At 42.3% G+C, this 17194-nt stretch overlaps 1 protein-coding gene across 1 annotated transcript in view; it reads left to right on the plus strand.

Annotated features, from left to right (window-relative positions):
- Window positions 1–16584, plus strand: part of BGN (biglycan) — an 82232-nt gene extending 65648 nt beyond the window's left edge. The window contains exons 5-8 of the mRNA XM_060763178.2: window positions 986–1096; window positions 2763–2856; window positions 12253–12391; window positions 16038–16584. Coding sequence (XP_060619161.2) covers window positions 986–1096; window positions 2763–2856; window positions 12253–12391; window positions 16038–16235 — 542 coding nt within the window. The 3' untranslated portion in view covers window positions 16236–16584. The remainder of the gene's footprint in view (window positions 1–985; window positions 1097–2762; window positions 2857–12252; window positions 12392–16037) is intronic.
- The last annotated feature ends 610 nt before the right edge of the window (window positions 16585–17194 follow it).

Genomic DNA, 17194 nt, shown 5'->3' on the forward strand with positions numbered 1-17194 from the left:
ACCTTTTTTTTGAAAAAAAGTTTGGGAAATCCTATAAGAGAGACTGATTGGTCATTTTTTGAAAAATATTTTTTAAAAAGAGGCAGGAAAATAACAATTGATAAATACCCTTTTGTATAAGAATTATGATAGTCATATAATGTAAAAATAGCAATATACCTCTTTTCATTTGTGTAAAAGATGAGATGAAATTAATAGAACAAGTACATGAATATTAGATACACAGAGACACAGGATGGAAGTCAACATTTATCTTTTTTGTCTTTTTTTCTTTCTTTTGCCACTTTTTTGGGACAGGTTTTTTAAACTTTTCTTCTTTTTCTACTTTCCTATATGTTAATGTTCTCCCACTTTCCTTGTAATTTCTTTATTTTTTTCAGGTGGTGGTTTTATATATAATTATGGGAAAATTTAATAAAACTCTTTTTAATAAAACAAAGAATTCAATGACTGCACATTGCTTAAGTCGTATTGATTGACCGTCTGTGCAGGGTTCAATTCTTTGCACTTTAACAACACAGCCAGCCATTCAATGCTAAGGCTTCCCACCAAAATGGAACTGTAGAAGAGTCTGCTGAACAAGCCAGTACCTGCCGCATACCAGTACTGCCATCTGTTGAGGAGTTACGAATGTGGAGGCATTACTTTTCATTCAACCCTCGTAGATAATTAGCATGAGAAGCACTCCTGGAGAAAACAGAAGCTTTCATGCTCTTTTCATATATTCTGGTTGGTGCTAACAAAGGCATAGTGCCTTATGCCAGGCCTGTCTGTTCTAGTTTAGTGACCAGATGGAAAGTGAAAGGTTCCAAATAACAACATTACCTGTAACATATTTGATTTTGGAGTAATGAGGGCATAGTGCTGGCCCTTGAAAAGGTTGCTAAAATTGAGAGTTTGTAATGTAATGAGAAAGGCAATATAAGTGTAATCTTCTTATTACTCTAAAAGGCATTTAGCATGATAATAGCATTCTTCTTTACAGAGATGGGTGGGAACCCTCTGGAAAACAGTGGATTTGAACCTGGCGCCTTTGATGGCTTAAAGTTGAATTACCTGAGAATCTCAGAAGCAAAGCTCACTGGTGTACCCAAAGGTAATGTATATTACTTCCCCAATTGTATCTCCCTATAGCAATTCCTGGCCAAAGCTCCCTCAAGTTTCTTTGAGTAGTTGTTGGGCTTAGAAGCTTCTCCAAAACACATTCATAATATTATTGTTTGATTCAGGACCACTACTAGGCTTTGTTAAGAAAGTAAGGTTGCTTACCTGTAACCATGTTTCTTCGAGTGGTCGACTGTGAAATTTACACCTGTGGTATTTGCTGCGTGGATGCAGGAAATACCACAGGTGTGGATTTCACAGTGACTACGCTGAAAAAACCCATGTTCTACTACAACATTGAGTATAAAGTTCTGCGGACTTACAGAGAACTAATACCCAGACCTCACAACCTCTGAGGAAGCCTCCCATAGATGCAGGTGAAACATCAGAAGAGAAGGGGCCTAAGAGATATGTGTGTGTGTCTCTGTGTGTATATACATACATACTGTATACTCTAGTATAAGCCTAGTTTTTCAGCCCCCTTTTGAATCAAGGTTATTTATTATTTTATTCTGTTATTAGTATTATTTTTATTTCATGTATTATTTTACTTTCTTTATTATTATTACATTTACAGTATTTTACCTTATTATTATTATTATTATTGTTATTATTATTATTACATTTGTTAGGAGCGCCCGGTGGCGCAGTGGGTTAAACCCCTGTGCCGGTAGGACTGAAGACCGACAGGTCGCAGGTTCAAATCCGGGGAGAGGTGGATGAGCTCCCTCTATCAGCTCCAGCTAATCATGCGGGGACATGAGAGAAGCCTCCCACAAAGATGATAAAAATATCAAATCATCCAGGCGTCCCCTGGGCAACGTCCTTGCAGACGGCTAATTCTCTCACACCAGAAGCGACTTGCAGTTTCTCAAGTCGCTCCTGACACGACAAAAAAAATTACATTTGTTATTATTGCATTTATTATTTTACTCTATTATAACATTTATTATTTTGCTCTATTATTACTATTATTATTTCATTTCCATTATTTTACTTTATTGTTATTATTATTATTACATTTATTATTTTATTCTCTTTATTATTGTTGGAAGGATGTGTAAGTATATTCACATTGAAGAAGGTTAAAATAATGATTTAATCAGAGTTGGGCAGTCTTATCTCAAATTACAGTTTTATGTAAATATTCAAAAACATTTCACCTCCTGACGCCTCAGTTAATGTAATTTTATTGGTATCTATTTTTATTTTGAAATTTACCTGTAGCGGCTGCATTTCCCACCTTCGGCTTATGCTCGAGTCAATATGTTTTCCCAGTTTTTTGTGGTAAAATTAGGTGCCTCTGCTTATATTCGGGTCGGCTTATACTCAAGTATATAAGGTACATACTGCTGAAAACATGGGACAGCAAAAGATTAACTGAAATACTTGGAAGATATGCTTTTGGTTATATCTGCTTTGATCATCTGGATTATATGGCAGTGTAGAAGGGGCCTCAAACTCCCTTTCCAATGGACTGAGACAACCCTTGCAAAAGATCACTTTTCAGTGGGTTGTGGTAGATTTAATGCTGATTTCTTATCACTGCTGCACTGTTTGTCCATTTGTTTCTCTACTTTAAATTGCTGTGTTTATCATCCTTTTGTTTTAAAACACCATGGAGTACAGAAATAATGTTATGCTTCTTCCCCAACCAGATCTGCCTGAAACCTTAAACGAGCTGCATCTGGATCACAACAAGATCCAGGCCATTGAATTGGAAGACCTGATCAGCTACTCCAAAGTTTACAGGTAGGGAGAATCGCAAAAGCATTCTGCAATCACTTTTGGGCATCTTTCCAGAGCTGGCTGAACAGAGCAAAACACATTAGATAATTAGAATCATAGAATCATAGCGTTGGAAGAGACCTCATGGGCCATCCAGTCCAACCCCCTGCCAAGAAGCAGGAAAATTGCATTCAAAGCACCCACGACAGATGGCCATCCAGCCTCTGTTTAAAAGCCTCCAAAGAAGGAGCCTCCACCACACTCCGGGGAAGAGAGTTCCACTGCTGGACAGCTCTCACAGTCAGGACGTTCTTCCTAATGTTCAGATGGTATCTCCTTTTTTGTAGTTTGAAGCCATTGCTCCGCGTCCTAGTCCAGAAAACAAGTTTGCTCCCTCCTCCCTGTGACTTCCTCTCACGTATTTATACATGGCTATCATGTCTCCTCTCAGTCTTCTCTTCTTCAGGCTAAACATGCCCAGCTCTTTAAGCCGCTCCTCATAGGGCATGTTCTCCAGACCCTTGATCATTTTAGTTGCCCTCCTCTGGACACATTCCAGCTTCTCAATATCTCTCTTCAATTGTGGTGCCCAGAATTGGACACAATATTCTAGGTGTGGTCTAACCAAGGCAGATTAGAGGGGTAGCATGACTTCCCTGGATCTAGACACTAGTCTCCTACTGATGCAGGCCAAAATCCCATTGGCTTTTTTGCCGCCACATCACATTGTTGGCTCATGTTTAACTTGTTGTCCACGAGGACTCCAAGATCTTTTTCACATGAATTGAACCTTAGTTTCAATGCAAAGAAATTACTTGATCTCTAGTGATTTTCTGAAAATGTCTTCCCCATACAGACTCTGAGGGGTTTTCCAGATCTTGTAGAGACTATTTGTTTGTTTATTTATTTATTTACAGCATTTATATTCCACCCTTCTCACCCCGCAGGGGACTCAGGGCGGATTACAGTGTACACATATATGGCAAACATTCAATGCATATTTTGACATACAACATATACAAACATAGACAGAGGCTATTTAACTTTTTCTGGCCGCCAGGGGAGCTGTCGCTTTCATCGTCCACCTGCAACACTGATGAAGTACTTCCGCATTCCCTGCATGCTTTTTGCTGAAGTCTTTATGGCCTCATAAATTAGTTAATTTAGCCTCCCCACACTTTAAGGTGGTACCTAATTTTCCTACTTGACAGATGCAACTGTCTTTCGGGTTGCAAAGGTCGACAACAGGCTACACAATTGGTTGGAAACCCACTCCAACCCGGGCTGGCTTCGAACTCATGACCTTTTGGTCAGAGTGATCTTAATGCAGCTGACACTCAGCCAGCTGCACCACAATCCCGGTGCTATGGCCCCTTCTACATTGCCATATAGAATCCAGAATATCTGCTTTGAACTGGATTATATGGCAGTATAGACTCATATAATCCAGTTCAAAGCAGATAATGTGGATTATCTAATTATCTGTATTATACTGCAGTAAAGAGGGGGGCCTAAATATCTGAAACAGTACATTTGAGGCCCCTTCTACTCTGGCATATAATCCAGATTATCAAAGCAGATAGTCCACATTTTGATTATCTGCTTTGATTATCAAAGCAGATAATCAAACTAAACAGCAGTGAAACCGCCTGAACTGTCACTACACTATTGTTGAAAACATCACATTTAGCCCACTATCTAGGTATACATTATCACATTTATTTCAGGCAATTTTGCACGTTGCCACTTTTGGTGTGATAAAACACAATGCCATATTTTTGTCCTACTAGCATTATACTAAAATCATAATTTCTTATGGTAATTGGGAGGTAAGTTTGTATGTATACCAGGTGGAGGGAACAGCAGTCACTGTTAGCAAAATGCATGAAGAAAAGTATGTTTAGATGGTACGATAACAGTCATGTCGAAAATATGTTATCCCAAATTTTGAAACATTTTACCACTTGCTATGCTAGTCATTCCTATGAACATTTTTATTTTCTTCTTATTTTCACTAGAGGTCACTGTGTGCACATATAATATATCTAACAGTTTTCTTTGCCAAAAACTGGAAGGCATCCCTGAAAAACAAAACAAAACAAAAATAGAAAACCCTGCAAGGCACAGGTTGAAAGAGAAGAGAAACTTTGATAATCTTCTAAAATTGTTTTGAGTTTTCGTAGGTGCCGAATAATCCTGTGCTATTGATCTGCAGATATTTTACAGAACGACTCTTGGTATTTTTTGTTGTTTCCCACATCCTCCAGCATTTCACAGATGAAAATTAGGACCCAAGTGGCCAAGCAACATCAAAACATGGTCACGATGGCAAAAAAATATTGTGTAATCCACCCCCTCCCCTGGTTTGTGCTGTTTTCATTCTCACTGGGAAGGAGAAGATTTTTCTTTTCCTCTTTGGTGCCTGCATAACCCAAGAAGCCTGGCACAGATGCAATGATAGAAAGATATGCTCCTTCCTCGCAGGTCCAGAGCATCACTTTGGTCAGTTGTGCTGGTTGCAAAATACAAGGCTGCCCTATCCTGTCAGCAAGGACCATTACCTTGACCTAGTTTAGCTTCATTTTTATATAAAAATCTCACAACAAAAATATTTTAAAATATTTTTAATGACACACTTAAACCGACAGCGTATTTGCTTATGGAATTTGTGCCATTTTAACCACATTGAGCAATATTTACCTCTCTTTATGAGCAAAGTGGTAGAACCAAGAAAACCATGCATTGATGCATTCTGTTCATTGGTATGCTCTGGTCTTCGACTGGTGGATTGGAAACATCTCACTTGTCCACACATCTCTAAGTGAGGAGTGGAATAGTAACCAAAGAAGAAGATAGGCCCCTTCTACACTGCCATATACAATCCAGATTATCTGAACTGGATTATGTGGCAGTGTGGACTCAAATAATCCAGTTCAAAGCAAATAATGTGGATTATCTGCTTTGATAATCAGTGTAGCAGAGGGGTTAGATGCTTAAAGGCCACAGATGTTATTTTCCTCATTATGACTAGTGCTACATGCCACAATTACAAAACAAATAGAAATATACAATCAATAAAGCAAGAAAATATGCATGGATGTAACATACTTGAGGAGGGGGAAAGTCCTATGTACATTTAGAAGACATGCTACAAAATGTCATCTATTTTATACACTCCAAAGACGATTATGCGTCGTCTTCTCCTTGGGTAGCTCCAACCCTGGGCATCCCATCTCAATAGCCCCTTGTCTCTCTCTATCTTCACCTGCAACTTTATTTTTTCAAAGGAAGGTTCAGGCAATGTCATTTCAGACAATTTAAAACAGTGGTGGCCTCTGCTGAATAACCACTAGAGAAGGAGACTCCGCCACTCTTTGAGGCAGTAAATGCCTCTGTCTGAAATGATTTGAAGGCACACAACAACAATTTATTTATTTATTTACTTTGCTTCTATACCGCTGTTCTCAGCCCAGGGGCGACTCACAATGGTGTACAACATGGGAAGAACAAAATACAAAACACAGTATAAAAACAATTCTCAAACCATTATGCAAAAAACATTATACAAAAAGCATTATACAAAACATTGTCATTACTACGAAAACCATTCAGCGTCGTCTCATTGTCCAAACCACAATCCAATATCATTTTCCGTTATTCCATTCCTATAGTCATTACCAATCATTGCACTTCTTGTTCGAACGCCTTCTTGAACAACCAGGTTTTTAATTTTCTGCAGAATATCAACAGGGAAGGAGCCTGTCTGATGTCCATGGGAAAGGTGTTCCACAGCCGAGGGACCACCACCGAGAAGGCCCTATCTCTCGTCCCCACCAGCCGTGCTTGTGAAGCAGGCGGGATCGAGAGCAGGGCCTCCCCAGACGATCTCAAAGTCCTGGTGGGCTCGTAGGTCGAGATGTGGTCGGATAGGTATCTTGGGCCGGAACCGTTTAAGGCTTTATAGGCCAACGCCAGCACCTTGAATTGGGCCCGGTAGCAAATCGGCAGCCAGTGGAGCTGGTACAACAAGGGAGTTGTGTGCTCCCTGTGTCCCGCTCCTGTAAGTAACATGGCTGCCGCACATTGGACTAATTGAAGCTTCCGGGCCGTCTTCAAAGGCAACCCCACGTAGAGACCGTTGCAGTAGTCTAAACGGGATGTAACCAGAGCGTGGACTACTGTGGCCAAGTCAGACTTCCCAAGGTACGGGGGAAGCCGGCACACGAGCCTTAGCTGTGCAAATGCTCTCCTGGTCACCGCTGAGACCTGGGGTTCCAGGCTCAGCGATGAATCCAGGATCACACCCAAGCTGCGAACCTGCGCCTTCAGAGGGAGTGCGACCCCATCCTAATTAACTTCACTATCCCATCAGCCAAAAGCAGGCCCACACTTCCCATTGAAAGACTGCTACGTTTACATTGGTTAAAAGTGTTCTTCATCTTAAATATTGTATTATTCTTTCATGAGTTTTTTTGCACTACAAATAAGAAATATGCATTGTGCATATGAATCTGTTCATGTCTTTTTCAAACTATACTCTGGCCCCCAAACAGGCTGAGGGACCGTGAACTGGTCCTTGGCTTAAAAAGTTTGAACATCCCTAATCTGCATGGAGCCCCCGGTGTCACAGTGGGTTAAAGTGCTGAGTTGCTGAGCTGGTTGACCGAAAGGTCGCAGGTTCGAATCCAGGGAGCGGCGTGAGCTTCCGCTGTCAGCCCCAGCTTCCGCCAACCTAGCAGTTCGAAAACATGCAAATGTGAGTAGATTAATAGGTACTGCTCCAGCGGGAAGGTAACGGCGATCCATGCAGTCATGAACTTGGAGGTGTCTATGGACAATGCTGGCTCTTTGGCTTAGAAATGGAGATGAGCACCACACCCCAGAGTTGGACACGACTGGACTCCATGTCAGGGGAAAACCTTTACCTTTACCTTAATCTACTGTATGCATTCTATTTATCAATTCCTGAACAGTCATAGCATTTCAGTTTCTACCACCAGAGGGAGAAAGAGCTGTACTTACTAGCCTTCAGTAACTTTTCTATTTTCAGTCATTGTCATCTCTTCCTTCCTTGAAGCATTTTGATTTGGAAACTGTCCGAGATAAAATCTGCTCTCCAAATCAATAGCCTGTTCCTGTAGTTGCCCACATTGTTTTCAAAACGAACACCCTAAAACAAAAACACTCCCTTCTTTGCTGCAAAGTGGGAATTGTTCAGCTAGGAGAGTCCCTGGGCCAAGACAGATACAGGCAGCAGATCCATGAACAGAAGCTATTGGAATTAAATCTTGTTATTAGAATCTGGGGGTTCACACTGCAACTGCAGTGCCGGGAGAAATGGGATTTTGCGTTGTCTCCTGCTCCCAGCATTTCACAGATTATAACCAGGGCACATGAGGCCAAGCGATATCAAAGTGCAGTCAAAATGGCAAAATTATAAAGTGCAAGAACACAAAGTTGAGAGGTTTCTTTTGTCTGAGACTTCTGGGGAAGACAAGACTCCATCCTCTCCTCTCCATCCTGCTGAGTTTAAGGTAAAGGTAAAGATTTCCCACAAACATTAAGTCCAGTTGTGTCCGACTCTGGGAGTTGGTGCTCATCTCCATTTCTAAATACGCAAAATAATCTATGTCAGGAAAAAAATACTCAGGGAGCAAAAAGCATATGATATTCAGTATATACTCCAGTGTAATTCAATGTATTTACATAGAGTGAAATGAAAAGGAGCAACTGTTCTCAGACATAATACATGTAATACAGTCATATAAAGTAAATTATAAAGGAGCAACCGCTCTTAAACATACAGTTGTAAGATCCCAATATATTCAGGTTTCAGGGAAGCATATGCAATACAAACCCTTTTCAAATAAGGTGAGAAGACAATGAGTCATAAAGTTATTATTATTATTATTATAACTTTATTTGTACCCCGCTAGCATCTCCCGCAGGACTCGATGCGGCTTACACAGGCCGAAGCCTCAAAACACAATACAATAAAACATAACACAATAATAGACAAGCAAATCAAAACAATTAAGCGAAATAACAACAATAACTACATCAAGACACAGTTAAAACTGGTTCGGCCGGCGCAATGGGGTACAGGGTTAAAATGCTGAGATGGCAAGGAGGAACATGGATTAAAAGGTGCGGTGTGCAGAAACCTCGGTTGTGCTAAAGTGCTTCTAGGACTTGGGATGGGGGAATTCCTAATCTGGGAAGGCACATCGGAACAGCCAAGTTTTTAGGTTCCTTCTGAAAACTGCTAAGGTGGGGGCCTGTCGGAGATCTTTTGGAAGGGCATTCCAAAGTCGGGGGGCCGCCACAGAGAAGGCCCTGTCCCGTGTCCCCACCAAGCACGCTTGCGACGTGGGTGGGATCACGAGCAGGGCCTCCCCAGATGATCAAAGTGAGCGTGTGGGTTCGTAGGTGGAGATGCGGTCACGCAGGTAGGGTGGTCCCAAACCGTTCAGGGCTTTGTAGGTGAGCACCTGCACCTTGAATTGGGCTCGGAAAATAAATGGCAGCCAGTGGAGCTCCTTAAACAGGAGGGTTGACCTCTCTTGATAATGAGCCCCGGTTAGCATCCTGGCTGCTGCCCGCTGGACCAATTGAAGTTTCCGAGCCGTCTTCAAGGGCAGCCCCACGTAGAGCGCATTGCAGTAATCCATTCTAGAGGTGACCAAGGTGTGGACCACCCCGGCCAGATCTGCCTTCACGAGGTACGGTCGCAGCTGGCGCACAAGTCTCAGTTGTGCAAAGGCCCTCCCGGATACCGCCGACACCTGAGCCTCAAGTGTAAGCGAAGAATCCAAAAGGACACCCAATCAAGAAGAGAGTTCAAATGGCAGTAGTATCCAAATGATGATGGAGCTTAGCTCTCCATTTCCACTTCTAAGCCAAAGAGCCAGCGTTGTCCATAGATACCTCCAAGGTCATGTGGCCAGCATGACTGCATGGAGCACCGTTACCTTCCCGGCAGAGTGGTACCTATTGATCTACTCACATTTGCATGTTTTCGAACTGATGGTTGCACTCAATAAACCCTGCTGACTTTGAGTGCAAATTACTTTGGCAGTTTGAACTCAATTTTCAGCAATTAAAATAAGCCAAGATCAAAAAAGAAAAGTGAAATTTAAATCTATTAAACACAGACTGTGGGACATTGCCTACTGTGATCTGTATTGTTGCCCATATGTTTCTTGTTCCCCAAGTGCCCTGAGCATACATTGTGCTGGGCTTTTTCATGAAGCATATTATTTTAAGAACTTGACTGTGGCCAAATATCGCTGTCTATTCTCGCAATGTGTTCCCATCCAAAGTGCTTTGAGACAGACTTGCAGAAGTCCCTTACAATCAGGCATGTAGGCGGGGGGGGGGGGGGGGGGGGGGGCTTGAGGGGCTCGAAATTCTCATGATAGTCTGCGAGAAGGCCTTACTGGTACATTCTTTAAATTGTTATGTTTATTCATATCATGATCTGATCACCATGCTCCATATATCCCATATGCATGGGAGTATTGGGGTAACGATACAAAAGGTTTGCCAGGATAGACCCTCTTTCACTCAGACTCAGCCCCCCCCCAATCAAACGCAGCTCCCCCCGAATCAAAATCCTGACTACGAGCCTGCTTACAATGTAAGACTTTGCCGATGTAACAACTAGGATGTTGAATGTATGTATCATATCTTATTGTCCTGAAGTTTTTACAAGCAAGCTTAGTTACATAATATTATTAACCCACTAGCTTTGGCATGGCCTGGTCCATAAGGTTACAGAGAGTCAGAAGCGACTGAATGAATAAATAACACTGATAAACTTACCCAGTAGATCTGCCCAATTCCCAGTAAAGTTTTTATTAGGTGACAATTTTCCCCATGTGACCTTGGCTGTTGCCAAATTTCTCTCTGCAGTAGCCAGGATTCGACAGCTTCTTGTATTAGAATCGGATTTAATCTTGCCTTGTATATATTTGCAGTGTTTTTACTCTTGTTCACATGCATCTAGAATTGCACCTGTCCTGTTTTTAAGTGGTCTTACTGATTTATGAATCTGCTGTGCACTTTTTCCACTGAGCAAATTGCGTCTTTGGACCGTAATTAAGTTCCATGATGAAAAGAGAAAAGTGGGAGGAAAAAAGTGAATCTGGAACATTTTAATAGTAGCTGAGAAAGTGGGGAAGTAGAGGATTCATTGAGCTCATCACTGCTTAATCAGGGTATAAATTTTCCTAGTTAAGTCATTGTTCAGAGTTATATCTAACATGTAAGACAAAATATAGTGCCCATATAGGATGTTAGTGTTTGCCCTATGAGGCAAACCACTGGAGTTTGCAAATACAACATTGCAAGTAATTGAGGTATCTGAGTTAGATACAATCTTCACAGTAACTGTGATATGGGGCAGATAGGAGAGCGTGGTTTTTCCCAATAACATTATATTCTTATGAGATGTACTTCTAATGCAAATTATTTAGATGGAGCTTGATCTTGCTTGCCTAGTTCATACAAATTATCATCTGTACTTTGGTATACTATGAACCATCTCAGAGTTTAAGATTGTCTGGGGAGGCCCTGCTCTCAGTCCTGCCTCCTTTGCAGGCAGGCATGTAGCCGGGGGGGGGGGGGGCTTTGGGGGCTTCACCCCCCCAAATTTTTATGGTGGTCTGCGAAAAGGCTTTACTGGTACATTATTTAGACTGTTACGTTTATTCATATCATTATCTGATCACCATGCTCAATATATCCCATATGCATGGGGGTATTGGGGTAACGATACAAAAGGTTTGCTAGGGTAGATCCTCTTTCACTCAGACTCAGCCCCCCCCCCCCCGAATCAAATTCAGCCCCCCCCCCCGAATCAAAATCCTGGCTACAGGCCTGTTCGCAGGTGTGATTGGTGGGGATGAGAGACAGAGCCTTCTCAGTAGTGGCCCCTCAGCTGTGGAATTCCCTCCCCAGGGATATTAGATCAGCCCCCATCCTCCTGACCTTTTGTAAGAGAGTGAAAACATGGCTCTGTGATCAAGCCTGTGGAGAACCTGTGCAATAGATAGATATGGAATTATGTGAAATAAGTAATGGAATGGCCTGGATTATGCTTGAGGATTATGTGATTGTGAATATATTGTTGTAAATGTTTTTAATTGTTTTAATGTATTTTATAATTCTGTTTAAATGTTTATTTTAATGGTACATTATTTTATGGAATAGTTACCTATGTGTAAGCCGCCTTGAGTCCCCTCCGGAGTAGAGAAAGGCGGCGTAGAAATGTCGTAAATAAATAAATATCTTTCCCTGGTGTAAATGCAAACTATTAAGCACTGGCTTGCTGATAAAGATACACATTGTCTGTTGGTTGATTGATGGCTGCTCTGTTGACCAAGCCCTTCCTTCTCTTCTTCTCTTCCTTCCCTGAAGACTGGGTCTGGGACACAACAACATCAGGATGATTGAGAATGGCAGCCTGGCTTTCCTGCCTATCCTACGCGAGTTGCATTTGGATAACAACAAGCTGTCAAAGGTCCCTCCTGGACTGCCAGATCTCAAGTTTCTGCAGGTACTTGGGAATGTGGGGTGGCATGTTACGGAACAGAACCAAAGGAGCAGTGGCCATAACCTCAAAATAATAGATGAAGATTCCTGATCTAAAAGTTGCTAACATAAACATAGACAAACCCATGGAAAATGTCTTGATAAAATCTCAGATTGTGCTCCAAAAACGTTTCGGCCAAACGTGACAGTGGGACATCATTCCACTTTAAGCAAGTGGGTGGAATCCTCCTTGATTCTTCACGTCTTGACTCACTGGTTTCCTTGTCAATTTCATTTTGTTTTGGGTTTCCTAAAAATGTTAATTTGTTTGTTTATTTAATTAATTTAATATTTACAAATTAAGTGAATAACTAGAGCTCATTTTCTCTCTGGCAAAAGTACAGTTTACGAAGTATTAAAAACATTATTTATGCCATGAAAGGGAAATTGCCTAAAATTGCGCATTTTCTTTAGTTAATACTATGCACATAACCTTAGGTTGTTTCAGAACAACATGACAAAACGTTGGTTCAGGGCCGCTTTCGCTATGAACAGTTGTGAGGTGGACAGAAAGCATCACAGTGGACACTGTTTTCCTTTCTTCAGCTAGCTTGTTAAAATAGAGGATGGAGGCCAAATGTCAGCTTGACCTTTCTTGTCATATCCAGAAATTTTGTAAGGTCACCCACAATGTTGTGATAATCTAGCAAGGGTCAATTGAAGTGGTGCACAGTGTGTGTTTGTGTGTGAAAGAGAGAGAGAGAGTGAGAGAGATGGGAAGAAGAAGGAACCACTTCTGTTTCCATTATAAGAAAAACTGAATTATGTGACCTTATTTATTTTTGCACAACAATTCTGCAGCATTTTATATCCAGAATTTCTATTCGGCTTAATGACAGGGTGACAGACCCGTAGCTGGGGGGGGGGGGGGGGCTTGAGGGGCTTCAGCCCCCCACCCGAAATTCTCAGGGTGGCCTTACTGGTACATTATTTAAACTGTTATGTTTATTCATATCATGATCTGATCAGCATGCTCAATATATCCCATATGCATGGGGGTATTGGGATAATGATACAAAAGGTTTGCTAGGGTAGGCCCCCCCCCGCGCAAATCAAACTCAGCCCCCGAATCAAACTCACCCCTGAATCAAACTCAGCCCCCCCCGAATCAAATTCAGCCCCCAAATCAAACTCAGCCCCCCCGAATCAAACTCAATCCGCCGAATCAAACTCAACCCCCCCAAATCAAACTCAGCCCCCCCAAATCAAACTCAGCCCCCCAAATCAAACTCAACCCCCCGAATCAAACTCAGCCCCCCCAATCAAACTCAGCCCCCCAATCAAACTCAACCCCCCGAATCAAACTCAACCCCTCCAAATCAAACTCAGCCCCCCAAATCAAACTCAGCCCCCCAAATCAAACTCAACCCCCCGAATCAAACTCAGCCCCCCCAAATCAAACACAGCCCCCCAAATCAAACACAGCCCCCCAAATCAAACTCAACCTCCCAAATCAAACTCAACCCCCCAAATCAAACTCAGCCCCCATCAAACTCAGCCCCCCCGAATCAAACTCAACCCCCCGAATCAAACTCCCCCTAAAGCAAACTCAGCCCCCCCGAATCAAACTCAACCCTCAAATCAAACTCAACCCCCCGAATCAAACTCAACCCCTCCAAATCAAACTCAGCCCCCCCAAATCAAACTCAGCCCCCCCAAATCAAACTCAGCCCCCCCAAATCAAACTCAGCCCCCCCAAATCAAACTCAACCCCTCGAATCAAACTCAACCCCCCCAAATCAAATTCACCCCCCCGAATCAAACTCAACCCCCCGAATCAAACTCCCCCCCAAAGCAAACTCAGCCCCCCCGAATCAAACTCACCCCCCAAATCAAACTCACCCCCCCCCCCCCGAATCAAACTCAGCCCCCCTCCCAAATCAAAATCCTGGCTACGGGCCTGCAGTGTGAGGTAAGGATTTTCTTTATATACAGAGTGCTGCAGCTCCTCTGACTTTCCCAAAATCTTGTTCAGCATCAGTGGCCCATCTTTCTAAGATTTCATCAGGCATTGCCGATATATTTTAAAGCACATCTTTGTAACTAGTAAGTGCAGCAGAGATTAAAAAAAACTAAATCAGAGATTTTCAGAAATACTGGGACCCACACTATATTTTTGCCCCTCTTCTTCCCATCTCATGAAAACCACAGCACAGACTTCAACTTGGAAGCATTATAGGACCTGAATTTTTTATATATAAAAGGATGACCCGTTGCAGGTCACAGACCTCTTTTAATGAAATATGTGTTTACTAAGAAAATATTTCTAAATAAAGTAAAACAATGTACAAAGGAAAATTAACCATCATTGCAACCTATGCTAATTAAAACTACAATCTGCAAACTACACTAATATACGCACCAAAACATTTAATTAAAACCAAAATGGGGGAAACAGATGTCTCCCAGTTTTCCAGCTAATATTTGTAGGTACAGAAACATCATACTCCCCCTAGAATATATTTTAAATGAACTTCTATATATATCATATAATCTTAATGTTCTTCAAGAACAATACATATTCCTTTGATCTACAAGAAAACTCGTACAAGAGGATGTACCAGTGGTACATCACACCACAAAAATTGGCGAAATTTTATAAAAATGTTAAAGAATGCTGCTGGAAATGTGACCAACTGCGCCCGTACCTTGGGAAGTCTGACTTGGCCACGGTAGTCCACGCTCTGGTTACATCCCGTTTAGACTACTGCAACGCTCTCTACGTGGGGTTGCCTTTGAAGACGGCCCGGAAGCTCCAATTAGTCCAACGCTCGGCAGCCATGATACTAACTGGAGCGGAGCGCAGGGAGCATACAACTCCTCTGCTGCACCAGCTCCACTGGCTGCCGATCTGCTACCGGGCTCAATTCAAAGTGCTGGCGTTGGCCTTTAAAGCCCTAAACGGTTCTGGCCCAATTTACCTATCTTGGCCTATCAGCCCACCAGGACCCTAAGATCTTCTGGGGGGGGGGGCTGCTCTCTATCCCGCCTGCTTCACAGGTGCGGCTGGCGGGGACGAGAGACAGGGCCTTTTCTGTGGTGGCCCCGCGGCTATGGAACGCCCTCCCCATGGAGGTAAGATCAGCCCCCTCATTGATGGTATTCCGGAAAAGACTAAAAACCTGGATGTTCGAGCAGGCGTTCGGTTAACTCAGTGCAATAAGTGTAATGATTGAAGGACTGGCAAATTGGATGACGAAACTGGATCGCAATTTTAGTCAAGAGATGAATTGGATTGTTATTTATATATGTATTGTGGATTGTGTTTTTATGTTTTTAAACTGTATACTGTTGTTTGTTATAAGTTGTTGTAAACCGCGTTGAGTCGCCGGCTAGGCTGAGAAACGGCGGTATACAAGTATAGCAAATAAATAAATAATAAATAAATAAAATTCTTCCATATGTGGTAAAAACGGGGGGTAGATGGGTTTGAACCCCTAAACCCCCCCCCCCTTACAGGCCTGCCTCCACCGACTCATGAGATAAACAGTTCCCTTTGTTTGTATTTTCGACACATATTGATGGAACCTGTATACAGTCTTGCTGACCTGCTGAAATCCTATGAATTTGATGCCCTGCCACTAATCTAGTCTCATGTCTTTCCTCCGCAGGTTGTATACCTTCACTCCAACAACATTACCCACATTGGTGTCAATGACTTCTGTCCTGTTGGCTTTGGGGTGAAGCGTGCCTCGTACCATGGCATCAGCCTTTTTGCCAACCCAGTACCCTACTGGGAAGTGCAACCAGCTACTTTCCGCTGTGCCACTGATCGCTTGGCTATTCAGTTTGGCAACTACAAAAAATAAATATATGTATATATAGGAGGATTATGGGGGAGGGAGGGGGAGGGAAGAATGAAAGGGGAAAAGAAATTGAATGGGGAATTTGAAGGGGGGGGGCAGAAGGAGAGTAAGGAAGTAAAAACAATTCTATAGATGAGAGAGTCATGGGGAAGACCATATGCAGAAAGAATAGTCAGAGCCTGATAAAGACAGCTGCCAGCCAGCTAATGCCCGGGGAAAAGGAAGGGTGGGGGAGTGACACAGAGCCATTGGCACAAAGGTAAATAGGTACAGATCTGACCAGATTTTTTTTATCAGCCTGCATTATAATAGTCCTGCATTTGAAATATACTGTTTCTGGTAGACAAACAAAGGTTCCGGTTTCGTTATTCCCATGTGTACAGTAGCAACTCTTGTTTTGTGTGGGGCAGAAGGAAGATCCGCAATGGATTCTGAATCATGGTGGCTGTTTGTATGAAGAATCAGCCATGACCAGTAGCCCTGTGGAATCTTAGAATCATGTGTTGTGCTTTCCGTCAGGGTGCTCCCTGAATTGTACAACATCAAATAGTATCTTTGAGCTCTTATTATTGGAAATAGCAACCAAAGAGTATTTCATAACACACAATTATAGCACAATGATTTAACTGCTATGGTTTCATCCTATGGAATCCTAGAAGACCTCTTTGGCTCAGAGTTTTAGCTGCCAGTCCCTAAACTGCAAATCCAACGCTTCCATGGAATGATGCTATGGCAGTTAAAGTGGAATCATCATGGGATAATTGTGTACTGTGAAAGGGTCCCAAGTGAGGGGGGCACCGACAAAAACAAAAGTTATACTTCTCACACATATTCTCTAGGCCTGGGTAACAACGCAAAAATTTGTTTCTAAAATCGATTTGTATTTGGGGTTTTTTTTTGTTTCGATATTTAAAATAATTACAAAATTTTCCCTTTAAAAAGTTCGGTATTTACGAAATTTC

Source organism: Anolis sagrei, chromosome 2 (genome assembly GCF_037176765.1).
Source record: "Anolis sagrei isolate rAnoSag1 chromosome 2, rAnoSag1.mat, whole genome shotgun sequence".
Classification (NCBI taxonomy): domain Eukaryota; kingdom Metazoa; phylum Chordata; class Lepidosauria; order Squamata; family Dactyloidae; genus Anolis; species Anolis sagrei.